Here is a 27,940-nt window from a genome sequence, read left to right as displayed (position 1 = left end):
CCTCCCGACCTACCTCCTGCATCCCCTCACCCCCAGTGGCCCCCACCCATGCATGAATTCATACACCAGGCCTCTAGTAGTCAATAATATTATAATAATTATATATGAAGTCAGATGGGTACTAGGCTTATCTACTGATTACCTCATAGGTATATAAATGCCCAATCAATATGTTATATACCTGAACCTAATTTAATATTGTATGTTAACTAAAATAAAAAATAATGCCTAAAATAATATTATTAGGAGAGTAAGGCCACAGAATTCCTTTCAAGTTTTCGATTTTATAGATGTTCCGGCAAATGAAGAACTAAAGAACTAAATTGCTTTTAACTTCACAAGTCTAGAATGGTAAAAACTGGGGACTCATAAAAATAACTGAAAACACAGAAGCATATCTAAGTTGTGAGTTTTATTTTAGATTTAATGAATCAGGTCCTATCCGCTGTTTTATATTTGGTTCCTAAGCTTGTTCATCATAAGCATCATAAGCAGGCCATGCATCTGATCAGTTACATATGGAAAGAATTTCTCATAAATTTCTCCATGAGCCCACAGTATTCTGAAGCACTTCGTAAGAATTCCAGATGTTTAAAAGAAATAAACTTCTCTTTCCAAGTGTAACACATTTCAAACCTGCCAAGTCATAAGGATTCCAAGCTAATGGGTAGGAACTTACAAATGGACAAGTGTGAATAAAACTAGTATGTCCTCTTATAGTGAAAGATATGATCAGAAGCATTATGCTAGTTAGGATATATGCAGCTTGGGTTTAAAAGCTGATGACTCACTCAGAATGAGGAGAAAGGCTATGCCTTGTAAAATTCTCCCAACTCCATTTGTGTTAAATTTGCACTGCTATAGTATAACTAAAGGCCCGAAATTCATGCATGGGTAGGGTCCCTTGGCCTGGCTGGCGATCAGGGCCGATCTGTAGGGTGAGGGCAATTGGGGGACCCCCTCTGGCACATGTCTTGGCTGGCCTGGGGCCTGAGGGCAGCTCCTGCGTTGAGTGTCTGCCCCCTGGTGGTCAGTGCACGTCATAGCGACCAGTCGTTCCACCGTTTGGTCGATTTGCATATTAGGCTTTTATTATATAGGATAATAAAAATAGGCATTATATTGACTTCTTACTATTAGAAGACTAGTACAAAGAAATGGAATACCTGGCTTTAAGTTCAGGCTTGCCACTTCCTGGCTGGGAGACCTTAGCCAATTACTTAACCTTCTTCAACTCCAGTTTTCTTTTTACTAACTGGAGATAGTAAAAATTCTTGTTCTACCACATCACAAGATTATTATAAATATCAAATAAGATAAATTATGCTTTGTAACTAAAAAGCATTGTAAAATGTTATTCTGAATTACTCCTACACATACATATTGCTAAGCAACTTCTGTTAGCCTTCCCTCCCAAACAAATGAGGTACCATTCTTTGTGCACAGCACCTCATACTTTTCCAATTATCTCAGCTAACACATCATGTTTCAATATAACTACTATTCATTTGTCTGTCTGTTCCACTAAATTGTAAATCGTACGAGAGCTAAGTCCATGTCCTTTTGTTCACTACTGTATGCCAAGTGCCTCACTCATAGTAGGTACTCAGCAAACAAATATTGACAGAAAAGTTCCTCCTTACAGGCCTTTGCTTCCAAAATTCCTGATAAGGAAGATTCTTTTTTAAAAACTATTTATCAAATTTATTGGAGTGACATTGGTTAATAAAATTATATAGGTTTAAAGTGTACAATTCTATAACACATCACCAGTATATTGTACTATGTGTTTACCACCCAAAGTCAAATCTCCTTCCATCACTATATATTTGACATCCTTTTTCCTTGGCTACCTCCCCCAACTCCTTTTTCCCTCTGGTAACCACCACACTACTGTCTGCATCTATGATTTTTTTGTGTGTGTTTTTTTTGTCTTGTTTGTTCATTTGATGGTTTTAATTTTATATCCCACATGAGTGAAATCATATGGTTCTTAAGTTTTTCTGTCTGACTTATTTTACTTAGCATGATATTCCCAAAATCTTTGAAAGACTCTTTTTAAAAAATTTTGTATTAGTTTCAGGTGTATAGCCTAATGGTTAGACAATCATATACTTTACAAAGTATTCCCCCAATATTTCCAGTACCCATTTGGCACCATGCATAGTTATTACAATTGAAATGACATTTCCTATGCTATACTTTGCATCCCCATGACTATTTTGTGAAGTAGTGCCAATTAGTACTTCTTAATCCCTTCACCTTTTTCACTCAGCAACCATCGATCTATTTTCTGTATCTATGAGTCTGTTTCAATTTTGTTTGTTCATTTATTTTGTTCTTTAGATTCCATATATAAGTGAAATCATAATGTATTTGTCTTTACTGACTGACTTCTCTAAACATAACATTCTAGGTCCATCTGTACTGTCGCAAATGGTAAGATTTCATTCTTTTTTATAGTCGAGTAATCGTCTATTGTATATATGTACCACAGCTTTTTTTATCCACTCATCTATTAAACGGCACTTGAGTTGCTTCCAAATCTTGGCTATTGTAAATAACACAGCAATGACCACAGGGATGCATATATTTTTTCAAATTAGTGTTTTGGTTTCTTTGGATATACATCCAGAAGTGTAATCGCTGGGTCATAAGGCAGTTCCATTTTTAAAAAATATATATTTTATTGATTTAGAGAGAGAGAAAAGGAGAGGGATAGAGAGATAGAAACACTGATAAGAGAGAAACATCATCGATCACCTGCCTCCTGTAGGCCCCCTGCAGGGGATGAAGCCTGCAACCTGGGCATGTGCCCTGACCAAGAATGGAACCTGTGGTCTCTTGGTTCCTGGCTCCACACTCAACCGCTGAGCTACACCAGCCGGGCAAGGCAGTTCCATTTTTAATTTTTTGAATAGTCTCCATACTGTTTTCCATAGTGGCTGCACCAATCTGCATTCCTACCAACAGTGCATAAGGGTTCCCTTTTCTCCACATTTTTTTAAAAAATATATTTCTTTATTGATTTCAGAGAGGAAGGAAGAGGGAGAGAGAGACAGAAACATCAATGATGAGAGAGAATCATTGATTGGCTGCCTCCTGCACACCCCCCACTGGGGATCGAGCCCGCAACCCAGGCAAGTGCCCTTGGCTGGAATTGAACCTGGGACCCTTCAGTCCAAAGGCCGATACTCTATCCACTGAGCCAAACCGGCTAGGGCATCCCCATCTTCACTGACAGGTGTGAGATGGTTCTCATTGTGGTTTTAATTTGAATCACTTAGAAGATTCTTAATAGCAACTTGCACCCATGGATTCTAAATATTGACTGGTAAGAATGATAAAAGAAAATCACAGAAATACTAGAATAGGATTGTACTTATGATTACATAATTTTAAAAAATTCTTTAACCATGTGATCAACTAAAACAAATATCACTCACCATCATATTTTGCTAGGACTGCCTGAACATCTGCATAGGCCTGTAATTCTAAAAGTGATTCTAGGAGATTTTCATGGATGTTCCACATGGTAAGAGGAGGAAATTCTTTCATCAACTGTATTGTAAAAGGAAAAAAATATTAAAATTACAGCAAAGGAACTCAATGGAGTTGAATCAGATTCACTGAAATAAAAATTCTTTTGTTTCTTAACAAAACTGTGGAGACTCTATCCTTAAGCAATAATATCTTTTCATAAAAACTATCAATTAAAAAACAATGATTCTACATTAAAATAACTGGCAACTCAAACCACATTTTTAGTTTTTTGAAGAATATGAAGGTCCAGTTATCAAATTCACTTACATCTCTCATTATTTTTACTGCTTCTCTTATTCTTCCTAATTTTCTTGCACACATTGCCAATCTTCTTTTAATATAAGCCAGTACATTGGTATCTCTCCCTATTTAAAAAAAATGACACAGCTATCATTTTTGTATTATGATTTTCTATTTCATTAACATATCCATTAATTTTATTTGCTTACTCTGGCAGCTTTAATTAAAATTAAATGTGTCAGAATGGAAAAATATTAATGATTGTTGTATTTGGGTGATGAACATTAAATGTGGGTTCATTATACTGCTCTATTTGTGTATATGTTTGAAGTTTTTTATATTAAAAGCATAATATGTATATATTGAATTACTTTTACCAATACCAATAGGTAACCTGAGAATATAGAAAGTAATCTGTGTATACTTGACAAATGCATGTTAATATTAATATAAAAGAAACACATACAATAGGGAGAAGTGACATTAACCTATTATTTTACATTTCTGCATAAACAATCTATTATTTTAACATTATTTATTGTTTTAACTGAATAAAGATTTTAAAGACAAAATTCCCATGGCTAGTGCAAACTTTTGCTCAATAGATACTAATAAACTATAAAACTACTTCTAGAAAGAGCAAACTAATAGTTCTGTAACTATCTCAACCATATTTGAGATGATACAAGGACAAACGGCTAAACTTTTTTTATAAATGCAGTTTCATTAGTTCCAGACTGCAAAATTATATATTCTCACAGTTGTGTTTTATAACAAGCATTAATGAAACATACTGTATACATCAATATTTAGTTAGAGAGAAAACGTAATCCAAATTTTAATTTCCACAAATAAAAGATTTAGAACTTAACTGCTAGCAGATAATGCATTATGTACACATATGTCAATTTATGGCCCACTATCTGCCAAAATCATGAAACTAAAACTCTCTGGCCACACAAAAAAAGCAGGAAGCAGCAGTACTACAGATTCTAACATATTTGGTAAAAGTGTCTCAATCATAATTGGGAGAGTATCTCTGTAAGGAGAAAGAAAGGACCTCAGTTGCTATGGCTCATAAGATCTCAAACACAACAGAGAAAAATCAACCACAGAAAGAATCCATGCCAAGTATGGCTGGTTTTTGTGCTAAAGGGGCCACTCCCTGGCACTATATAGAGATACATATAGTCTGAAGAGCAAACCAATTGATGTTCCCCTACGATTGCTTGGGGTAAGGTAAGGATAAAGGTAATAGCTGCTTGTCATTACTAGAAGGCTCTTGTGGTTCTCAGTTGTGTTCTCCAATGACCAGCCCAATTCTCACATGAAATAAATTACTATTAAGTCTTAGAGCAGCACATCTCTCAATAACAAGAGCAGATCTGTTTCCTTCCACAAGCATTCTCTAGCCAATATGTACTTTAGTCTTTCTGGCTTGTAGATATTATGAATAGATTATCACTTAGGAAAAGTAGCTACCTCTAAGTATTAAGTTTATTATTGTTGTTTTGTGTTTTAAACATAAAAGAGCCAATTGCAGGAAGTAAAAAAACTGGTAAAAATTCGTTCTTATTTGCTTACTCAGTTGGGCTTCATGCTGAGGACTTTGGTGCTGACACTGCTGCGACCGCTTATAAATCGTTTCTCCTGCCTTGAGTGCCTGCTTAAATAACTTTTCAACATCAACAATAGTTGTTGCTTCTTCCTCAGCCAGTAGAATATATGCAGAGGCACAGCTATGGAGAAAGCAAGCAAGACAATTTTAAGTAAAACAGTAAAGCAAGTATATCTCTTGGGTATGTCCCTTTGTTCTTTGTTATATTTCCCTGCCTTTCCCTACATTTTCCATCTCTTGAAGAATAAAAACAACTTCCATCAATATTTTAATTTATTAGGGGCATACTGGTATAGTCTTAATGTCTTATTTGCACATTTTTTCCTTTTCTATCTTTCTTTCCCTCCCTTTACTTTCTTTTACTTCTATATTCATTCTGATGTTATCCTGTATTTTCCTTTTGTGGAAGAGGGGAGAAAAGAAGACATATAAAGAATTATCTAACAGTTATTCAAGGGACTATGTACTCTAGTGGTCATGCCTGCTCTTAGTCACTATGTACTTTGTAATATCCATCAAATGGATAATGGAGGTATAGGAAAGTGTGATGTTTGACAAGAATATCACAAGGCCAATTAGGCACCTTTCCAATTCGACTCAGAAACATATTCCAGGACTAGACTTTTTTCACTACACTGATATTTCCTCTTTGTGCTGCCCCATCCTCTCTCGGCCTTATCAACAATGGCACTGCAACAAAACATCCCTTGATCTGCAGCCTACCCTTTCCTCCTACAGTTCTCCTCTCACCTGTCACACCCATGCTGACTCCAAGTTTCCCTTTTCTTCACCCCACCAAAACACAGATTTCTCTTTATAGCCTTTAAGTCAAAAGCTGGCTAATAAAATAACTTGTTTGGGACAAAAATAAAGAGAAGCAGAAAGTTTCCTTTCTATTCCCAGAAATAACTAGTTCATTTCTCTTCTAGAGACATCCTAGTTCTGATTATCTAAGCATAGATTGTCCAGTATTGTGGTCACTGGCCTCATGTAGTTACTGAGCACTTGAAATGTGTCTAGTCCAAACTGAGATGCACACCAGTCAGTGTATGGTCAGTGTAAAACGCACACTGAATTTTGAAGACTTAAAAGAATATAAAATACTTCATTAACAATTTATTTTTAATGTTGAATATATTTTAAAACATATTAATATGTTGAATGTAGCTAAATAAAATATATTATTCAAGTTAACTGAATATATTTTTTTACTTTTTAAATGTGGCTACCAGAAAATTTAATGTTACATATATGATTTGCATTACAATAGGGGAGAAATTATTAATAAAAGTACAAGGTGAGCATGGAACAAAAGTGATGGCAAGATAGCAACAAAAAATTGGGGACAAGCCCTGGCTGGTATGGCTCATTTGGTTGAGCATCATCCCATGCACCAAGAAGTCATGGGTTTGATTCCAGGTCAGGGCACATGCCCAGGTTGTGGGCTTGATCCCCAGTAAGGGGCATGCAGAAGGCAACCAATTGATCAATCTATTGATGTTTCTCTCTCTCTCCCTCTCCCTTCCTCTCTAAAATCAATTAAAACATATTTTAAAAAATTTTTTTTCATTGGGGACAAGACAGATCTTTCATTTGGAAGATGTAAATCATACCATTTCAGCATCCTTCAACTAATACCTTAATTTGAAGCATATAATAATTTCACTAATCAACAGAGACTTCTTCATTACATTGGATTAAATTAATCTGTCTATCCTTATGAATTAATTATTTTAGCTTCATAGTAAGTTTTGAAATCAGGAAGTAAGTCCTCTAACTTTATTCTTCTTTTACAAGACTGTTTTGGCTATTTGAGATCTCTTGCAATTCTAAGTGAATTTTATAATCAGCTTGTCCTTTCTGCAAAAAATAGCAACTGACATTTTGATTGAAATTACATTGAATTTGTAGATCAACTGGAGGAGTACTGCCATCTTAACAATATTAAGTCTTCAATCCATGAACATGGGATGTCTTTCCATTTATTTAGGTCTTCTTTAACTTCTTTCAACAATACTTTTTAGTTTTTAGTGTACAAGTCTTCTACCTCCTTGGTTAAACTTATTTTTTTTTTTTAAATTGATTTCAGAGAGGAAGGGAGAGGGAGAGAGATAGAAACATCAGTGATGAGAATCACTGATCGGCTGCCCCTCACTGGGGATTGAGGCTGCAACCCTGACATGTGCCCTGACTGGGAATGGAACCATGACCTCCTGGTTTATAGGTCCATTCTCAACCAGAGCCACACCAGCTGAGCTAAACTTCTTAAGTATTTTAATATTTCTTCTGCTATTGTAAATGGAATTGTTTTCTTATTTTCCTTTTCAGATAGTTCGTTGCTAGTATATAGAAATACAACTTATTTTTATGTGTTGATCTTGTCTCTTGCAACTTTGTTGATGTCATTTATTAGCTCTGATAATTTGTGTGTGTGTGTGTTTATGTGTGTATTCTTTACAATATCCTGCATGTATTATGTCATCTGTGAATAGTGATAGATTGGTATGCTCAATAGTGTACCAAAGGTTTCTTAGGTTCTGTTCATTTTCTTCATCCCTTTATTTTTATTTCTCCTCAGACTAGGTAATCTTAATTGATCTAAATCCAGTTTACTGATTTTTTTCTGCCTGCTCAAATCTGTTGCTGTATTCATATAGAAAAATTTTTATTTTGGTGATATTTTTCAACTCTAGAATTTCTATTTAGTTCCTTTTACTTATTTCTATCTCTTTCTACCTACTTTTTAATGGTGAGGCATAATTCTTCTATTTTCCTTTAATTCTGTGTACATGGCTTCCTTTACCTTTTTGAGCATGTTTAAAATAGTTGATTTAGACCTGGCTGGTGTGGCTCAGTCAGTTGAGCATTCTCCTATGCACTGTAAGGATGCCAGTCTGATTGTCAGTCAGGGCACATACACAAGTTGTGGTTTAATCTCCAGTTAGGATGCATGTGGAAGGCGATCGATTGGTGTTTCTCTCTCTTTCTACGTTTCTCTCTAAAATCAATTAAAAACACATTTAAAAAAATAAAAGTTTATTTAAAGACTCTGTCTAGAAAGTACAAAGTCTGGGCTTCCTCAAAGACAATTTCTATTCATTTCCTTTCTTTTCTGTGTATGGGGCATATTTTGTTTCTTTTGCATGTCTTGTAATTTGTTCTTGAAAACTGGGAATTTTGAATATTATAATCTGGAAACTCTAAAAATCAGATTTCTTCTCCTCCCCAAAGTTTGTTGTTACTGCTTATTGTAGTTGTTTGTTTAGTGACTTTCTGACTTATTTTGTAAAGTTCGTATTCTCTATCATGTGTGACCAATATTGTTAAGATGGCAGTACTCCTTCAGCTTAGTGGGCAGCCAGTAAATTTGGTAAAGATTGCCTTAAACACGTGGAACCAAAAACAAGTCTTTGCAGATGGCTTTGTGTGTGTTTTTGTGTGTGTGTGTGTTGGGGGCACACCTTCAACATTCAATCAGCCAGTTTATAATTCTGCCTTATCCTTCACTTTCTGTTTGTACAGAAGCTGAGAATTAGACAAACATGAGAGCTTAGGGTCTTCTTAAGCATGTACCTTGGGCAGGTGTGCAGCCTTTTGAGATTTTCAGGAATATGTGGTAGCTTTTCAAAATCTCTATTTCCAAAGTATCTCATTCCCCAGCTTTCCTCCAAAGCTTTGATTTGTCTATTTTTTGCCCCAACTTTTATCCCTTGCCCCAGGCAGCAGGAACTAGTGTATTTGCCTTTAAATGTTTTAACAAATGCCCCTCCCCCCAATGTAGTTGTGTCAGTACGGGGTGAGTTCCAAATTATCCTAAAGAAAGGCAAGTCCCTTGGGCTGGTCCTTCAAATAAACAACCACAATTCTTTGAGAATTAGGTCCATTCTACTTCTTCTGGAAGTAGGAACCTATTACCAGGATTTGGACTGTTGTTTCCAAGGGTGCCACTGAACTAGGGAGTAGGGGATGGGGCCAGTGTAAGTTAAAACATTACAAAGCTCTCTTATAGAAATTCAACTGGTTTTTTTTAATTGATTAAGCATTCTCCAAGTTGCTATAAAGTTTTGATTAGTTTCCAGAGTTTCAATAAAGTTGATTTACTGCTTTTGGAATTCCCTATACTACCATTTTTCTTCTGCTTTGGGAAGCTCTTCTTAATAAGGATAATATATCTGGGGAGAGAGGGAAGGAGGAGGAACACAGGGGACAATGCTAATTTCACATTATTCAGGAAGTATACCCTGATTAATCCCAACTGGGGCCATATTTTAGTATTAGATTAATACACATTGATCTGTCTCATTTAAATATTAAGTTGACTTCTGATTTTACATTTTGTCTTTTCAAAATATAAAGTTAATACAAAGAGCTATAAAAAATGCTTGTTAACATGAAAAAAATTAAGTTAGAGCTACATTTTACTTATCTTGAATCCCCATCTCATGCTTCCCATCCCATTAGTAACTAAAGTTCGCAGGGCTGAATGAATGCTTTAAATGAATGATTTAAACGAAAAACAAAATTAAAACAAGTGGCATAGTATTTTAGTACTCTTTAATATCAAGTATTATCACCAATTAGATCAGCACTCTCCATTTTTAAAGCATTGCTAGCATAATTTCTATTCAATGCACAGATAAGTTTACTTTCGGAAGCAAAATACATATCGGTGAACATGGCAAATTTTGTCTCTAGTATGCAAAAAGAGAAAGGGGATTGATTGCTAATGACTCCAAGTATCTAAGAAACAGACAAAAGGAAACATTAAATCATTTGCCTGGGTTTCCTTCAAAACAAATTTATTTTCATATATTTCAAACTTACTCATTGTTTAATTCTAAAGCTTGGTAGGCTGCTTTAATTCGAGATAAAGGATTTCTTTCCCTCCATGCCTTCTGCATAACTGTAGGAAAAATATTTCAAAAAGTAGATGAGATGTAAACATAAATAATCTTATGCAAAACACATGAAGAATGAGCTAGGAGAGTAAACAAAGACTTAAATAGCATGTTCTTAAATGTAAGAAAGAAGAAATTGGGGTGCTAGCTCACATTAACCTTATGAGAAATTTATATTAAATTTGGAAGTTTCACATATAATAAAAAGAAATATACTGTTTTTCTGGTCTATTTTAATAACAACACATAAGGTACTTAATCAAATTAATCACATCATTATACATGAATATTTACATACTATATGCATATAAAAATAGAGTTTGAGTGACATATTATAATCAATATGAAATATTCTAGCTCTTTATCATTTTGAAAAGGTTCTTTGGAACTGCTAGAAATATATAAAACAGTTAAAAATAAAGTCTTTGTCTAATCAATGATTCAATCTAGGAAGAATGTCTGAATTTACATTTTGTATTCAAAGGGGGGGGATTAATTTAGAATATAGTACATTTAAGGAAAATGTCAGTTTCTACAAAGACTCAACAAAAGCCTGAATTAGAATCTCTCTGAAATAACAATATCAGCTATCATTTACAGTACCAAATGAAAATTTCACACTAAGTAAAGTTTCTTAAAAATTAAACAAATAAAGTAGATTCATGAAACTATCTGGCCTATTTCAAGGTTGATAAGAAAAATAGAGAATCTATAAATGTTGTTTTTGGAATAAAACCCACAACTGTCCAGAAAGAATAATGTGGAAAATGTGTGAGTTTTCCTTTGGAAACAAAATATTAGTCTTGGCTTAGAAAATAAGACAGTATATTCTACTTGTGTAACAAAAATACATTTCTAATATCAAACATGTCACCAGCTAGCTGACAGCTAATGCTTCCTCAACTTGACAAACTGATGCACATCAGCACCCATCTGATAATAACCAGGTAAATAGCATTTTACTGAAACATTAAAATACAACATAAAATTAAATATTAGATTTGCCATTTTTGATGGTGGGTTCTCTTCTATAAGTTACATGATACAAGTCAAATTTTGTGAATCTTTACCAATATTTTATTTTTAAATTTAAAAATGTATTTATTTAGAAGCATTCAGAATGTCAACAAAACAGCTGCAACTTTTTTGCAATTACAGAATGGTATTCAGTTAACAGAACAAGAACTATTTCATATAAACTGCATCAGAGACAACTGATGATGAAAAAATTGCCATCCCCATATATAATTTGTGCTGTGCACCAACAAGAACCTGCTTTAAATTTCCATGGCAATTTACACCTCCATACTGTACCAAGCAAGGTTAGTGGCTACTGAGAATATCACCAGGACAGGACTGTCTAAAAACACATTTGGTAGTGTGTTAACCATACAAAAAAAGGACACAAATCTTACACAGCCTTACATTTCAATTTTTTTCTTCAGAAGGAGTGATTTGTGTATGGGGGGCGGGTTAAATGCTTTAAAGACAAGAAAAGAAAACTACGCTAGAACCAACTTATTTAGCATCATCCTCTTCTTCTTCCTCCTCCTCCTCTTCATCTTCGTTTTCTTGCTTTTTTCTTTTTCAGTCTTAACAACTCCCTTTTTTGCCTCATCAGGCTCTTCTCTAGCTCGATATGCAGTAATACCCTTCTTGTAGTTCTCCTTCAGCTTAGCAGCCTTCTTTTCATAAGGCTGCTTGTCATCTGCAGCAGTGTGATTTCAAAATCCCCAGCTTCTTTGCAACATCACCAATAAACAGGCCAGGATGCTCTCCTTTGATTTTGGAGCGATACTCAGGACAAACAAGAAAAAGGCTGAAGGAGGCCTCTTGGGTGCATTGGGGTCCTTGAATTTCCTTTTTGTTTCCCCTTTAGAAAGGATATAAGTTTTCATTTCTCTTTCATAATAGGCCTTGTCCACCTTTGCCATGTCTTCAAATTTTCCTTTCTCTTCAGCCGACATGGTCTTCCACCTCTCTGAGCACTTCTTAGAAAACTCTAAGAAGTTGACTGAAGTACTTGGGCACTTCCTCCTTGTGCTCTTCCTGGCAGGTTTGCACAAAGAAGGCATACAAAGACATTTTGCCTCTTGGCTTCTTAGATCTCCTTTGCCCATTTTCAAAAAAAATTTTTTAAATTGATTTAGAGAGAGGGAGAGAGAGAGAGTAAAAGAGAGAGCGAAGGAGGGGGAGAGAAAGGAGAGAGGAAGAGAGAGAGATGAGAGAGAAACATCAACTGGCTGCCTCCCACATGCACCCCAACTGGGGATCAAACCCGCAACCAGGCTATGTGTCCTGACTGGGAATCGAACCCCTACCTTTTGGTGTACAGGACGATGCTCCAACCAACTGAGCCACACTGGCCAGGAACTGCCCATGTTTAATTACTTTTCCTCAGGGAGCACACAGTCGCCAAGTGCCCGTACCCGCCCTGACACTGTCTCTATGGAGCTCAATATACTGTGAAGGCGCTCTTTACCAACATTTTAAATGGTTTGGTATTCTAGTATATTAAGAATATATCTCAATTTATTTAACCAATTCTCTTTTGATGGACAATTAGATTACATCCAATTTTTTTGCACCAGGCCTCTAATTTTTTTTCTAAACAGAAATATTGTGAAAACACATTTCAATATCTACCTTTGTATACCCGACCAAGAAGTGGAATGGTTGGTTAAAATGTATGCATCTTTTAAAAGATTCTGAATTTATACTCCAAAATTTCTCCCAATAAAATTGCATTAATTTACATTATTTCAGGCAGTGTGGAAGAGTGATTGTTTCCCTACTTCCTTACCAACACTGAATAATATCAGTCTTTATTAATACATGAAAATGATCTCATTTGCATTTGCATGTCTTATTTCTAGTAAGGTCATCAAATCCAGCTTTAAGCATTTTTTCTTATTCTTTTGTTTTCAACTGCACTATCCAGCCTCTCAATATTATTCTTCACAACCAATGCAGTTCTAAGTCAAAGGGGAAATAAAGTAAAGGAAGAAAAATATGTATTTCCTTCTAAGAAAAGGTTAAGGAATAATTTAAAGCAAAATGCTGATTTAGTATTCACCTGTCCACTTTAAGAGCTCTCAATATGCTTAAAAATAACACAAGCAGTTAGCAATTCAATCAAATTTATTTATTTTCAATTTAAATAATAGTCTAACATGCTAATAAACAGAAAAGACACTAGCATTTATCTCAAGATCAGGAATCACAAATATTAATGCCTACAAAGGCTAGGCAAAAAACATAAATGAATGAACTAAAAACATATGCACTGTCTAAAGAAGAATCACAGCTCAGGTCTAACTGATTAATGCCAAGTAGAAATGTAGGTCCAAGTATGCCATATTTTCCAAATTTCTAAAGTGTAAATCTGAATTTTAATGTTGTCTCCTAGTTTTTAAATGTTGAAAAAAAATACCATGAAAATGAATTATCCAAAATCACTATTGGCTGGCCTTGAGGATATGTTTCTTCTGTTTTAGATAAATCAACAGGATGAGAACAAAATCTACTAATGTAGTAATTTCTGATGACAATATTCAAGAGAAATTTATCATATCACACATATATACACATTTGTCTGAAAAGATCAATATGGAACCAACAGTCCATTTCTGGATTAGCATTCACAGGTAAAGTCTGTCCTTGACTTTGGTCTTTAGCTGGGATTATGTGTACCTCTAGAAGTACATGACGACCAAAGTGCAAGGACCAAAACAAGATGCATGGTTTTAAGAGAACCAGTTTCTAAAGCCTTAATGACTTAATGACTTAATGACTCTTTCCTATAACTAATCTATCTGAAGAATGTTCCTCTGATTGGTCTATGCATCATGCAGGCTTTCCATTCCTACCCAACATCCGCTTTCTCACTCCCCTTTCTCCTACTTTGTAAAAATAAGTCTTACTTCTCACCTATCCTGAATCTTCCCAAGGTGCATTGCTCTACAGTATAAAAATCTTCAGGTGCCAAAGGGACAATTTAAAGTTCAGGTTTGGGAGTAGCCATTTTTAATCAAGGAACCTATAATAGGGTTTCCACCTTTAACTTATTTTTTTTAACAGTGAAGCTCATCATTATTCTGGCCCTTGGATACACTGAATTCAAGTATATAGTAGAGTAGGGAGGGAGTGATAATGTTTACCAGTTCCATTTATCAGCATCCCACTCCCCTTACTATCAAAGAATGCATTCTCCTACAGGAAGGTCCCCTCACAATAAGGCCAAGAGGGCATTAGTAAGAAATAATAAAGGCAGTGGAATCTTATTTTGGCCGAGATAAGGTCTAGGCAAAGCTACAAGACTCTGAGACTCTATCTTTCTATCTTATAATCTGAATTCAGAAGAGAGTGGCTACCATAGGATGCATGTTAATATGTTTATCTGAATTGACAAATGAAGTCAGACTTTGTCAGAAAATAAGTCTGATATGGTTAGTAGGATTGACAATGAGAACTCAGCCAGCCAGTTAGATTATACAGAGGACATTTTCCAAAGTTGAAAGAGCCAAATATGGAGCTCCAAGGATTTGACAAAAATATAATTAAAGTACACAATACCATTTAGAACCTTATGGTCAAAGAAAATTAATTTTTTTATTTATACTAAAAATTTATTGTGGAAAACTCATATATGTGATAAAAGACTCTCAAGCACAAAATAATCATATTAAAATCATATGAAGCTTGGGATAGATATAAATTCCAGAACAAAAAGGACTTATATAAAATCTACTACTGTTAAAGGGTATTTATTCATGTATTTTTCAACAGCTAATGGTATGTATCAAGTCATTACATTCTTGAATTACATTCAAATATAGGATATTCTAGTTTCATTTTCAAATTTTTATATTTATAATACGTCAAAAACCATATTCTTTGCAATTATTTAACCTTATGATATCAACTTAAAAATATGTGAAGGGAGCCCTGGCCAGGCAGCCCAATTCATTGAAGCATCATCCCATACACCTAAAGGTTTCAGGTTTGATTCCCAGTCAGGGCACATACCTAGGTTTCAGGTTGGATCCCATGCCCTACAGGAGATAACTGATTGACATGGATGTTTCTCTTTCTCTGCCTGTCTCTGTCTTATTCTTCCTCTCTCTAAAAACACCCTTCAGTGGATTTTTCTTTTTTTAAGTGAAAAGGGATACATCGTTTTTCAAAATTCTCTTAGGAGGTATGTGAACAAAAATGTTTTAGGACGACAGCTTTAGTGGACAGCCATGGTTGCTATACTTTTGCCATTAAAGTAAACATTAAGCATATAAACATAAAGCAATTGCTTTTTCAACTATTTACAATTAAACCCTTTAATGTAAGAATACCGAATATCCTAGGGTTTCCTGCTACCACCCATCCTTAGTATATTTAATCCAGCAGAGATATCACAATGAACTCACTTCAATGCTGGAAAATTGGCTATTTTTCAGACCCTCGTTATTGGTGGGTGATCTTTTTCTGCCTGTCGATGTGATGAGTAATAGTGGCAATGTGGCAGTAGTTTAGTGGTTAAGAGCTAGACTTGAATTTGAAACCTAGCTTTATCATTTAACTAGAGGCTCGATGCACAAAATTCATGCAAGAGTAGGCCTTCCTTTCCCCAGCTGCCGGCACTGGCTTCCCTCCGGCACCCAGGACTCGGGCTTCCATGGCAGCCTCGGCTTCCTCCGGAAGGACGTCCAGTCTAATTAGCATATTATGCTTTTATTATTATAGATAGCTAGATGACTTAGGCATGTTACTTGATTCCCCTTTACCTCTGGTTCTTTTTTTTTTTTTTTAATTGATTTCAGAGAGTAAGGGAGAGGGAGAAAGAGATAGAAACATCAATGATGAGAGAGAATTATTGATTGGTTGCCTCTTGCATGACCCCTACTGGGGATCAAGCCTGCAACCAGGCATGTGCCCTTGATTGGAATCGACCCCAAGACCCTTCAGTCCACAGGCCAACACTCGATCCACTGAGCCAAACCAGCTAGGGCTACCACTGATTTTTTATTTTTAAAATAAGGCTGATAATAGTACCTACCTCATAAGATGATTAGTACATTTATATAAATTTCTTAGAACAATGCTTGGTGCATAATAAGTGCTTTACAAGTGTTAACTATTATTAGTGAAATTGCTGAAGACATCTGTGACACCAACACCACTCATTCATTCATACTTTCATCAGATAATAAATATTAATATTTACAGTATCCCAGGCACTGTGCCAGACGATAGGAATTCAAAGATGATGGAATATATTACCTGCTTTCCAAAGTTTCATACCCTAGTAGGGAGGACAAACATTAAAGCAACACAAGAACATTAACAAATAATTGTTTGTGGTTGAAAATTGTTTCATTGAGGTTTGAACTAAGCACTGTAGAACTGCAGAGAAGAAAGAAGATCCCAGAGAAGACTTTCTAGAGAATGTGACTTTTAATTTGGAGCCTGAAGGATAGAAAGAAGCAGAAGGATAGATAAGGAGGAAAAGGGCATTCAAATTAGAAAGCTAGCCGTACATTTAAGAGTCTCAATATTTTTTCTATAGAGAAGAGCTTAGAGAGAATTAAACAGACATTTCTATGATCTTCCACCACTTTAAATGCATCTCTAACTTATAACTGGAATAAAATTATGTCCCATTTTTCTCTACATGCCATGCCCCAATGTTTATACTTTATCTTACTCTTTTCTCGTATGTATAATTGCAGGTGTTAATTTTCCAGACCAAACTGGGTACATTTTTCTCTGCATAAGCAGTTGCTGCAGTTTATCTGAAAGATTTTTTAAAGTAATAGTAGAAGCAATATTTTAATAAAATAAATTCTTTATAAGAAGGAAAAGTAGTGTAACAGCCTAGTTTACAACCATAATTAGTTTCAATTTAATCTGGCTTTCTTATCAATAATGCAAACAACTCCAAGCCAAATAACTTTGTATATTATAATAAATAACTATAAAGAGCTTTAAAAATAATCTTCATGACCACTGCTTATCCCATGAACAGAGATGACACATACCTGTGTCTGAAGGACGTAAAAAGTCTGTGTCACAGGTGAAAAAGGTCTGATGGTCCTGAGCTGACAAATTCATGTCATAGTATGTAAGTGGCTCTTTACCAGTCACCCAAGTGAGTCTTTACCAAAACAAAAGAAAATATGTAAATCAAACATGAGAGAGTATTGATTTGCTATAACAGACACTATTTAAAATTCAAACATATGCTGCTAAAAATTCCATTTCAGGATGTTTTAAAAGCTTATTATAATGAATAAAAAAGAGATAACCTATACAAACTACTTAGAGTAGAACAGAACATAAAAAATGAAAAGGGAAAGGCTAGATTATTCAACAAACACTGTTTCAAAATTGGATTTGAAGGGATAAGACAATTTGCCTCAGATATATACCTTTTTAAGTATACTTCAGTACATTTTCAGTGATTTAGAATGATTAAAAGTAAAAGTACAAAGAAAGAAAAAAAAAACACAGGTTGATTTTCACTAGATATCAAGATGGTAAAGGGCTTTCAAAGCATAAAAGCAAAGAGGAACTTTTCTCAGATGTTACTAAATTAGAAATTTAAACTTTCATATTCCCCCGAGACTCACAATAGCACGTTAACAGATTGGCTAATAAATACATTTTAAAATGTGCAATCTCATTAGTCATTAACAAATAGCAAATTAAAACAAATAATTTTTACTTTCACCTATTAAATTGGCAAATATGTATATATTGTTAGGTGGAATATGGACTCACACATACTGCTAGTATCATGTAAATTGGCATTTATATTTCTGGTTCTAGAAATCAATTAGGCAATATCTATCAAGAATCTTAAAAATATTTACACCTACCTAGGGGATGGGTATACTAGTATATTATATTATACCATCCTCTCTACTTTTGTTTATTTTTCAAATTTTCCATAATCAAAATAAGATTAAAGGGAAGGGAAAAAACTGTTCACACCCCTTGATTCAGTAATCCCAGTGCTACAAATCAACTCTAAGGAAATAATCATATATGTGGTTAAATATTTATATAGAGAGATATCCCTCTAGTGTAAATGTTAACAGTGAAATCTATGACCCAGATAGGCAAGCAGTAGAGAAGGTATGGTAAATACAAGTACTAAAAATCATGTTTTTGAAGAAATTCTGTGGGAATTTCACACATTGTGATGTTGAAGTTTTGATTCTATACATGCATATAGAAGAGAGACTGGATGGAAATACTAATAGTAATTATTACTTAGTGGTAAAAAGAGGTGATCTTTACTTTCTTTTTCATACATCTCTTTGTTTTCTTCCCATTTCCTACAATGAATATACGTACATTTTATAATCTGAAGAAAAAGCACTTTAAAAGCACATTGTAAATATTATTTATATAAGTACTAAAGATGTTAAGTTATTTAATAGTATGAGTTGCCTTGTTATTTAACGTTTTTAGCTATTCTGCAAGAAATTATCATAAAGAGAAAAAGGAAATTCTTATTCACTTAACAGTTTTGCTAACCATTCTAAAACCATAAAAAATTAATTATTAACAATCTACATTATTCCCAAAATGATTTAAAGCAGTTAAAAATATAATGTATAATATACTATATAATAAAAGCCTAATATGGACATACATTATATTAGTTTCAAGTGTATACCCCAGTAATTAGACATTATATAACTTACTAAGTGATTACCACAATTAATCTAGTACCCGTCTAACACCATACATAGTTATTACAATATTGACTGTATTCCCTATATTGTACTTTACATCCCCATGACTATTCTGTAACTGCCAATTTGTACTTCTTCATCCCTTCATCTTTTTCACCCATCCCTCACCTGCCTCCTATCTAGCAACCATCAAAATGTTCTCTGTATCTATGAGTCTGTTTCAATTCTGGTTGTTTATTTTGTTTCTTAGATTCCACAAATAAGTGAAATCATATGGCATTTGTCTTTCTCTGTCTGACTTATTTTACTTAGAATAATACCCTCTAGGTCAGTGATGGCGAACCTTTTGAGCTCGGCGTGTCAGCATTTTGAAAACCCTAACTTAACTCTGGTGCCGTGTCACATATAGAAATTTTTTGATATTTGCAACCATAGTAAAACAAAGACTTATATTTTTGATATTTATTTTATATATTTAAATGCCATTTAACAAAGAAAAATCAACCAAAAAAATGAGTTCGCGTGTCACCTCTGACACGCGTGTCATAGGTTCGCCATCACTGCTCTAGTCAATAACATAAACTAGAAGTAAATTAAAAACACTAAGTAAAGTAAAAACTAGGATTGGGCCATAAAATGGAATCTGGAATGAGGCTACACTTGCTAAGGGTTAGCTACAATATGACCACACAATTATTATCATTGCAATTTAGACTTTTATATTAAGATAAACTAATCATTCAAAGAAGCATACGTGTTCTTGATACTAAGAAAAGAAACTTCTCTTTAAAACCTTCATGAAGTAGACACTGTAAAATATAACAAAGAATAGCCTAAAACCTTTTTTAATAAACACAGTGAGAAGTTCAAGGATCTGTCTCTTGCAGAATCCCTTAATACAGGCTAGTGGCATCTCTCATAAAAGCCTAGTTTTCACTTCCCAGGACTGACTGTCCTACACTATCAAGTCCTTAAGCACAAAGATTATTACTTAATCATTTAGTATCCCCATCATTTTACACAGTGCCCATACATAACAGACACATAATGTTTCTTGTTCAATGAATTAAATAACATGCCCAGTCTATCTCCAGGTAAAACACAGCCCTTCTCAAAATAAAAGTAAACTGCCCTAACCGGTTTGGCTCAGTGGATAGAGCGTCGGCCTGCGGACTCAAGGGTCCCAGGTTCGATTCCAGTCAAGCTCTCTGTAAAAAGTCAATAAAATATATTTTTAAAAATAAATAAATAAATAAAAGTAAACTATCTTTGGTCATAAGTTTCAAAAGATGTTTTCTCATTTAGTGTATAAACCAGGAGAGAAATGGATACAGTAGAGCACATAGAAAATGGCAATATAAAATACAATATAAAAGTACTATACCCTGGACTGTGGCACAAATGAAATTCATATTCACATTCAGATTGATATTTTCTAGTGAATGCTCAAATAAATTTTGAAATCGAGTACATATGCACAGGAATATACTGACATTTGTAATTTTTTCTTAATCTTATAAATTCTTTGAAAAGGCTTTCTGCCATAAACCGGGGATCAAATGTATACTTATTATGCATTATGAACACTATTATAATAAGTACTATCAAGATGCTGCCAACTAAACTGCTAATCATTTTATCTTACTAGTATATATCAGTATCTCCAACTAAAAGGGCTATGATATAGTTATAAAAACAAGTGTTTCCATAATACTTTTACTCTAAAACCAATGTTGTAATTATACTGAAAGCAAAATGTATTACCTCCTATATTCTGCTCCTCTGAAAAGGTTTAGAGGGTTTCTCCATACCTTGCATTCTAAAAAACAAAGGAGAAAAGGGAGGAAGTGAGACAATTTAATCAAATGCTGTTAAACCTTAATTCGCCAACATTTATTGTATAGGCACTGTATACTAAGTACAGTGCTAGCCACTGATAGCACAAAGATAAGTAAGGCATGGATCACCCTACTGTCACGGAGCATACAATTAAATCTAGTCATTCCCTTATTTCTGTCTTCACAGCATTTGGTTCATAATTCAATTATAGCACTTACCATATTATAATGTGATTATCTGTTTGGTTTTAAGTTTCTCCCTTTTATTTCTTTTAAATGTTTTATCGATTTTAGAGGGAGAGGAAGGGAGAGGGAGAGAAACATAGACGTGAGAGAAACATCGATCAGCTGCCTCCAGCATGCCCCCTACTGGGGAGGAGCCAGCCACCCAGGCATGTGCCTTGACCAGGAATCGAACTAGGAATTGAACTGCCGACCTCTCGGTACATAGGGAGGATGCTCAGTCAACTGAGCCACACCGGCCAGGGCCCTTTTATTTTTGTAATTGATTTTTGTTTGAGAGAGTGAGAGAGAGGAAGGGAGAAAGAGAGAGAAACATTAATTTGCTATTCAACTTATTTATGCGTTTATTGGTTGACTTTTGTATGTGCCCTGACTGTGGGGATTGAACTCACAACCTTGATGTATGGGGATGACATTCTAACCAACTGAGCTACCTAGCCATTATTTGCCTTTTGAATTGTATTGACTTGCACTCAACCCTGAGAGTGAGAACTTAAATTTTGTGCCCAGGCACCTGACATACTTCACCCTAGTCCCAGTACTGCAAAATTGAGCTGATGGTATAAAATCAATGGTGGGTAAAACTGCTAGTACTTTAGCCCGAGTCAAGGCAGCGACACCAAATCATACTAGTCGTCATTGGATTCGTTACTGGCTAGCCCAGTAAAACAAGCAATACCAAGTATGAGGATTGTCCTCCTGGCCTAATCTCCTTCCTGCTGATTGGACTGTGGATATGATAGGTGGAGCCAGAGTGGCTGTCTTAGACCACAAGGCCAAACTGCATTTGGAGACGGCAGGCTAACAAAATAGGAGTCTGGGTCTCTGGTGATTCTCACTCTCTAGGTCGATATATACATGGATAGACAAACTTCTCTCTATTGTTGTGAGTTTCTATCTCCCACAGCTAAACACAACCTTAACTATACAGCTCTAAAGACTAACTATATAGCTTTGAAAACATTAGATAAGTAATCACCTGACACATTCTGTCGGCTGTTTTCACTTTCTCTGCTGCTGGAAAGAGAAGCTGGCTCTGACATGCTTCTTTCTGTTCCTCCCATCAATGGTCGCAAATGGTTTACCGACACTTGCTCAATAAAAGATGTACCATGTTTATGGAAGTACCACCATTCAAATATCTATGACAAACAGAAAACATCTTTCACTTAATACAGAACTAATAAGCAGATATGAGCTCAAATTAAAACATTATCTCAAGATGTTCCTTTAATTCAGCATTTTAAATGTACTCTCCTTCCAAAAAAATAAGCCAAATATAAGATTACCCAATAACATATGCGAGCAAAAATGAAATACTTCTTTCATAGCTTTGTCATGAAATTTAGACAAGCTTAGGCAAAATGAAAAGAAATACATCTGTAAATAAAGCATTAAAAACAATAAAAAGGTTTAATCTATAGATTATGTTATATTACATTGTCATTTTATTCTATCTGTAGCATAATTGAAAAAAAAAATAAGTTTGAAACAACTAGCATGATGGATTAGACTAGGTTTAGAATGCCCCCATTTGACTCCCAATTTTGCTATCTACTTACTAGCTTTGTGCTTTGGGCAAGTCACTTAACTGCTAACCTCTCAGAACATCAATGTCCTATCTACTAAATATGGTTAATAAGAATTATAAGTGTCCCTTGAGAAAAAAAGTACTATTCCAGTCTTTGACAGTATTATCAATGTAGGTTAAGGATGAGGTTGATTCCAATTTTGGACCATTTAAAAATCAGGATATTCACTTCTTTCTGTTTCCATGGTTTATCACTATTACAAAAAGAGGAATCAAAAGAAGCTCTTTGTGCTGAATTAGCAGAAAGTTTCACATTTGAACACTCCAACTTTCTCAATTCCCTTTGCCTGACTCTTTTGGGTTACAGCTTAAATGACACATCATTGGGGAACTTTTCCTGATTCACAAACAGAAAGCTGTACTCCCACTGGATCTTGTTATTATCCTTTGATAGTAATAGTTTCACTTGTAATAATTAAACAACTGATTTTGTTGCTATCTTTCAAGCACCCAAAGAACACTACCCCTTTAGGGAGGAGTAACACAATCAGCACAGCTAGCTTCCTCATTTCCTTCCTTACTAAAGAATCACTATTTCAGTGAGGCCTTCCCCAACTTCCCTGTATAAAATGTCAGCCTTCTCCTCTGACACTTCATATGCCTTTTTCTGCTTCATTTTCTCCTTTAGCACTTACCACTAATAGTAAGAACATACTATTTGTTTTACTTATTTATCTTTTATTATATATTGCTCTAATATAATGTAAGCTCCACAAGGATTTTTTCCCGTTTTGTTCATTGCTACAAGCTCAGAAACACTGTGTGAAACCCTCTAGGTACTAAATTTTAAAAATGTCAAATGAATCAATGTCCATAATCACCTGTAGACCACATTTCGTGAGGACAGAAGCTGTGTTTATCTGCTTACCATGGTATCCCCAACATCTAAAAGAGTGCCTAAGAGATAAAAGGCTATTTATAAATATTTGTTAAATGAATCATCAATCAATCAGGGACTTTATAGATTAAAACTGTTCAAATGACTAGTAACTAGTTTTCTATATTCTGACTGTAAAATAATTTTAATACCTTCCTTCTCTTGTCTGTGGACCACCTTCCCTTACAAAGTCAACTGATAGACCAGGGGTGGGCAAACTTTTTGACTCGAGGGCCACAATGGGTTCTTAAACTGGACCGGAGGGCCGGAACAAAAGCATGGATGGAGTGTTTGTGTGAACTAATATAAATTCAAAGTAAACATCATTACATAAAAGGGTACGGTCTTTTTTTTTTTTTAGTTTTATTCATTTCAAACGGGCCGGATCCGGCCTGCGGGCCGTAGTTTGCCCACGGCTGTGATAGACTATTCTCTACCCTGTAGCAGACAAATGTGCTGGTATTACTTTACTTAAAGAATAAACAAACATATCCACACTACTTAAGAGACTACAATCTCTTTAAAAACTATTTTGCTATGATCTGTGAGACAGAGAGAGGTATCAGTTCTTAAACCTTTAAGAATGGTATTTTTTGCTTCAGTAAACAACAGAACAAACATGTTAAAAAGATGCCAAAAGTATGATGTCATTTTGTACACTGCAGCCCAATTACTTCATGGACCAAATGCTGTAACATTTATAGGACAGGGCTAGAAAATCAAGGGGCAGAATTTTTTCTATCATGCCATTAATGTCTTATGCTCAGTCTATAATGGCTTTTCCTGCTTTCTTTTACTGAGTTAGCAGGCAGTTAATCACCACCAAATATAGCCCCAGATTGGCTTCTTTTACTAAGAAATGGGATAAAACTTCTTTAAAACAACCATAAGAAATCACAAAGCAGAAGTTATTCATGTGACAGAAAAGACAAGATTTATATTACATCAGTCAGGGACATTAATCATAAAAGCAACAATGACAAAATGTCTGTCCTTCACTATATGAAGTGTTGGCAGTTTTTTAATTAGTTAACATGTTAGTTGTTTTTATTTACCTTTTGAGTCAACTTCTTAACACAAATGAGCAATAATAATTGCTAATACTTACCAAGCATAGTGCCAAGTTCTTTACATGCATTAATTCTCACAACAACTGATTTCAGAAAGAACATCTATTCCAGCTTTAAATAACTAGCTCTGGTTCACACCATCCATAATTGGTAGAGCTAGGATTCTTACTCAGGTTTACCTGACTTCAGAGGTTCTAACCATTACACAGACTACCTCCGAAACATACCACAGTGTATGTATATATGTAAGTGTGTGTGTGTATACACACATGTTTGGTAAGTCCAGGTGGTGAAAGAAATTATAAACATAACCTTTGCTAATGAAAACTCATCAATTTTGCAAGAGCGATGACAAAATTTAACCTTTAAGATGTTTCCTAATTTTAAAACTTTGGTTTAGCCCTAGCCAGTTTGGCTCAGTGGATAGAGCATCAGTCTGCGGACTGAACAGTTCCTGGTTCAATTACAGTCAAGGGCATTGTACCTCAGTCGCAAACTCGCCCCAGCCCTTGTTGGGACATGCAGGAGGCAACCAATCGCTGTGTCTCTCTCACAGTGATGTTTCTCTGTCTCTCCCTCTTCCTTCCACTATCTCTAAAAATCAATGAGTAATATCCTCAGGTGAGGAGTAACAAAACAAAACCAAAAAAAACTTTGGTTTAAAAAGATCGTATGTATCCCTGCTGGGTAGCTCAATTGGTTAGAGCATGTGCCAAGTTGTGGGTTCAATCCTTAGTCAGGGCACATGCAAGAATCAACCAATGAATGCATAAATAAGTGGAACAACAAATCGGTGTTTCTTTCTCTTTTCCTCTCTCTAAAAATCAATAAATAAATAAAATTTAAAAGATAATATATAGCATATATATAAATTTCCCCTTATAAATCAGGAGATTAAGACTCAGAATTTAGCCCTAACCAGTCTGGCTCAGTGGAGGGAGCATTGGCCTGCAGACTGAAAGGTTCCAGGTTCAATTCCAGTCAAGGGCATGTACCTTGGTTGTGGGCACATCCACAGTAGGAGGTGTGCAGGAGGCAGCTGATCAATGTTTCTCTCTCATCAATATTTCTAACTCTCTATCCCCCTCCCTGCCTCTCTGTAAAAAATCAGTAAAATTATTTTTTTTAAAAAGGCTCAGAATTTATGTGATTTGCCCAGTTATAAGCCAGTAAGTGGCAGAGTCAAGACTTAAAACCACATCTTCTAGTTCTAAAACCAATGCTTTTTCTATTACATCAGCTGTTTAAAGATCATTTATTTTCTTTATTTTGACTCATACTGTATTGACTAAATATGCTTAATTATGAATGGACTTTATAAATCAATACATTTTGAGGCTTACTGGTATATTAACCCATAGTTTTCATCCTGAATTCCTCAATAACTTTTAAGTCAAGAGGAAAATCCTTTTCTTGTCTGGCATTTCACTTTAACAAAATGGTCAAGTGTTAGTCCTTCTAAAAAAAAGACAAAACCGAAACACTCCAATACAAATGCTGTTATTTCTACTATAGCTGGAGAGCACCACCTAGAGATGAGAAAAAAGTACAGAAAAATTCCTTGGCCATGCACACCCTAATACTTCCTAAGATTTGTATGTGTAGCAATACTTTTCCAAAGTTTCTTCCATTACTAGGGATGGTAACAAAAAGTATAAACTTGAAAAAAAATTTTGAATTAAAAATGCAAGCTGGATGAAATAAGACAAGAAAAAGCTGAATTAAAGTTAAATTGACTTCTTTATTGTAGGACTTCTCAGAATAACAATAGCCCAAATTCATTAAATGTTCACTCTGTATGAGCTACCAGTTTGTTACTAACTTTTACACACCTTACCTCATTTAGTCATCATAATCCTATGAAGTAGATACTGTTATTACCCCCCAGTTTACACCTGAGAAAACTGGGGGATATAAAAGTTAATTAACGTGCCCTAAGTCACACCACCAAAGTGCGGGTTAACCTGATTCAAATCCTGCTCTTAAACACTCCAGAGAAGATGACTGGCAGCCTATAGGCTGAATTCAAGACACAGATAAATTTTTAGTTTGTCCAATGCTGCCAACATTAACATATTGTGAGATTTTATATAAAAACTTGTGTACCAGGTTCTCTTGGGATCATTTGAAAAGCTGGAAAATCTGGTAATAATGGTCCACAAGTCTACATGGCAACAATCAGCTTTAGCCCTTCCTAGAAGTAGCATGCATTGTCCAGTCTACCCAGCCCACAAAGTAAGAATTCAGTTCTTACACTGTGCCCATTTCACTCATTTTTGTTACCAAGATGGGCCCTGCAAGCATTTAAATGCAATTCACCTCTCAATCCCCTACATAATGTAAGTCTTTTATACACAACTGCATACTGTCAATCTCTAAAAGTGGAGAGGAGATGCGGTGGCTTTTTCAAGATACTGAACACATTTTGAGGATGCTGATCTACACGTATTTATAATTATTGTAACTGTATAAAGAGTTGTGCTCTTTAGATAAATACAAAAGCATGAAGGAAATGGAAACTACTTACAAATATTAGTCCTGATATCAAAGAACATGTCCCTGTAAGTGCCACATAGAATTTGGACGTCAGTGAATTTAAAAATACTGTCACTGCCAAAAGGAAAAAAAAAAATCAAAGTTTAAAAAAAATGCAAATTCAAAGTACTCAAGTTACAAATATGCAGGTGTCTTTACAAGTGGGGGAACATAAGTGGATTAATATCTAGTATGACATTCATTTGAGAAAGTTGTAATTTTTTAAAAGCTACTTTAACGTCCCATTGTATGCTACCCTCAAAAAAAAAAACTTGCTTTTCCGTGGCCAGGAGCTCGGCTGGTGGCCAGGTAGCTGGGCTGGTGGAGTAGCTGGGCTGGTTCGAGCAGGGAAAACAGCCCAAGGAGAATAGCAACAAACCGAGAGCTCCCTCCCTGCTCCTGACTCGCTCAAAGTCTGGGTCAGACTCTTCAAACAAACTGTCCCATAAATACTTTGGATTTTAGACATAAAAATGCATAATACTTCACTAGTCTCATCTAAATGGTGTACCTGGTTAACACGTAGGAAGATAAATGACACACTTTCACTGAGTGGAATAACCACCAGTAGGCACTTCATTAACCGGTTACAGAGACCACCGCATTGGCTCCACCAAACCGGGTAGGAAGGCCCAGTTATTTAGCTTGTTTTTGTGTTCGTTGTATCTGAATGTACATAATAACTATGTTCAAAAAAAAAAAATCAAAACCATTTCGGAGCATTATCCCAGCATTCCGTGCCATCTCATGGGACAGAAAGGGGGGCATTTAAACCGCAGTCGCGACCT

The 27,940-nt window shown here is 35.1% G+C and overlaps 1 protein-coding gene and 1 pseudogene across 10 annotated transcripts in view; both read right to left on the bottom strand.

The window, feature by feature from the left end:
* ST7L (suppression of tumorigenicity 7 like) overlaps window positions 1-27,940 on the bottom strand; it is a 136,289-nt gene that overhangs the window by 106,979 nt on the left and 1,370 nt on the right. For 7 of the 10 annotated variants that reach the window (XM_005860001.2, XM_005860003.2, XM_005860002.2 and 4 more), the window contains 8 exons: window positions 27,145-27,227; window positions 22,059-22,221; window positions 20,763-20,817; window positions 17,334-17,449; window positions 10,226-10,304; window positions 5,368-5,522; window positions 3,811-3,908; window positions 3,447-3,561 (listed from right to left, as the gene is read on the bottom strand). In XM_005860001.2, the coding sequence (XP_005860063.1) occupies window positions 3,447-3,561; window positions 3,811-3,908; window positions 5,368-5,522; window positions 10,226-10,304; window positions 17,334-17,449; window positions 20,763-20,817; window positions 22,059-22,221; window positions 27,145-27,227 (864 nt within the window). Of the gene's footprint in view, window positions 1-3,446; window positions 3,562-3,810; window positions 3,909-5,367; window positions 5,523-10,225; window positions 10,305-11,724; window positions 11,793-16,999; window positions 17,065-17,333; window positions 17,450-20,762; window positions 20,818-22,058; window positions 22,222-23,491; window positions 23,566-27,144; window positions 27,228-27,940 lie in introns of those variants that run through there. The other 3 variants (XM_014534589.1, XM_014534590.1, XM_014534591.1) reach the window with 3 other exon arrangements.
* Window positions 11,802-14,255, bottom strand: LOC106725040 (annotated as a pseudogene).

Source organism: Myotis brandtii, unplaced genomic scaffold (genome assembly GCF_000412655.1).
Source record: "Myotis brandtii unplaced genomic scaffold, ASM41265v1 scaffold131, whole genome shotgun sequence".
In the NCBI taxonomy this organism is placed as follows: domain Eukaryota; kingdom Metazoa; phylum Chordata; class Mammalia; order Chiroptera; family Vespertilionidae; genus Myotis; species Myotis brandtii.
Note: the sequence above shows the minus strand (reverse complement) of the source record. Positions and strands in the feature narration are given on the sequence as shown.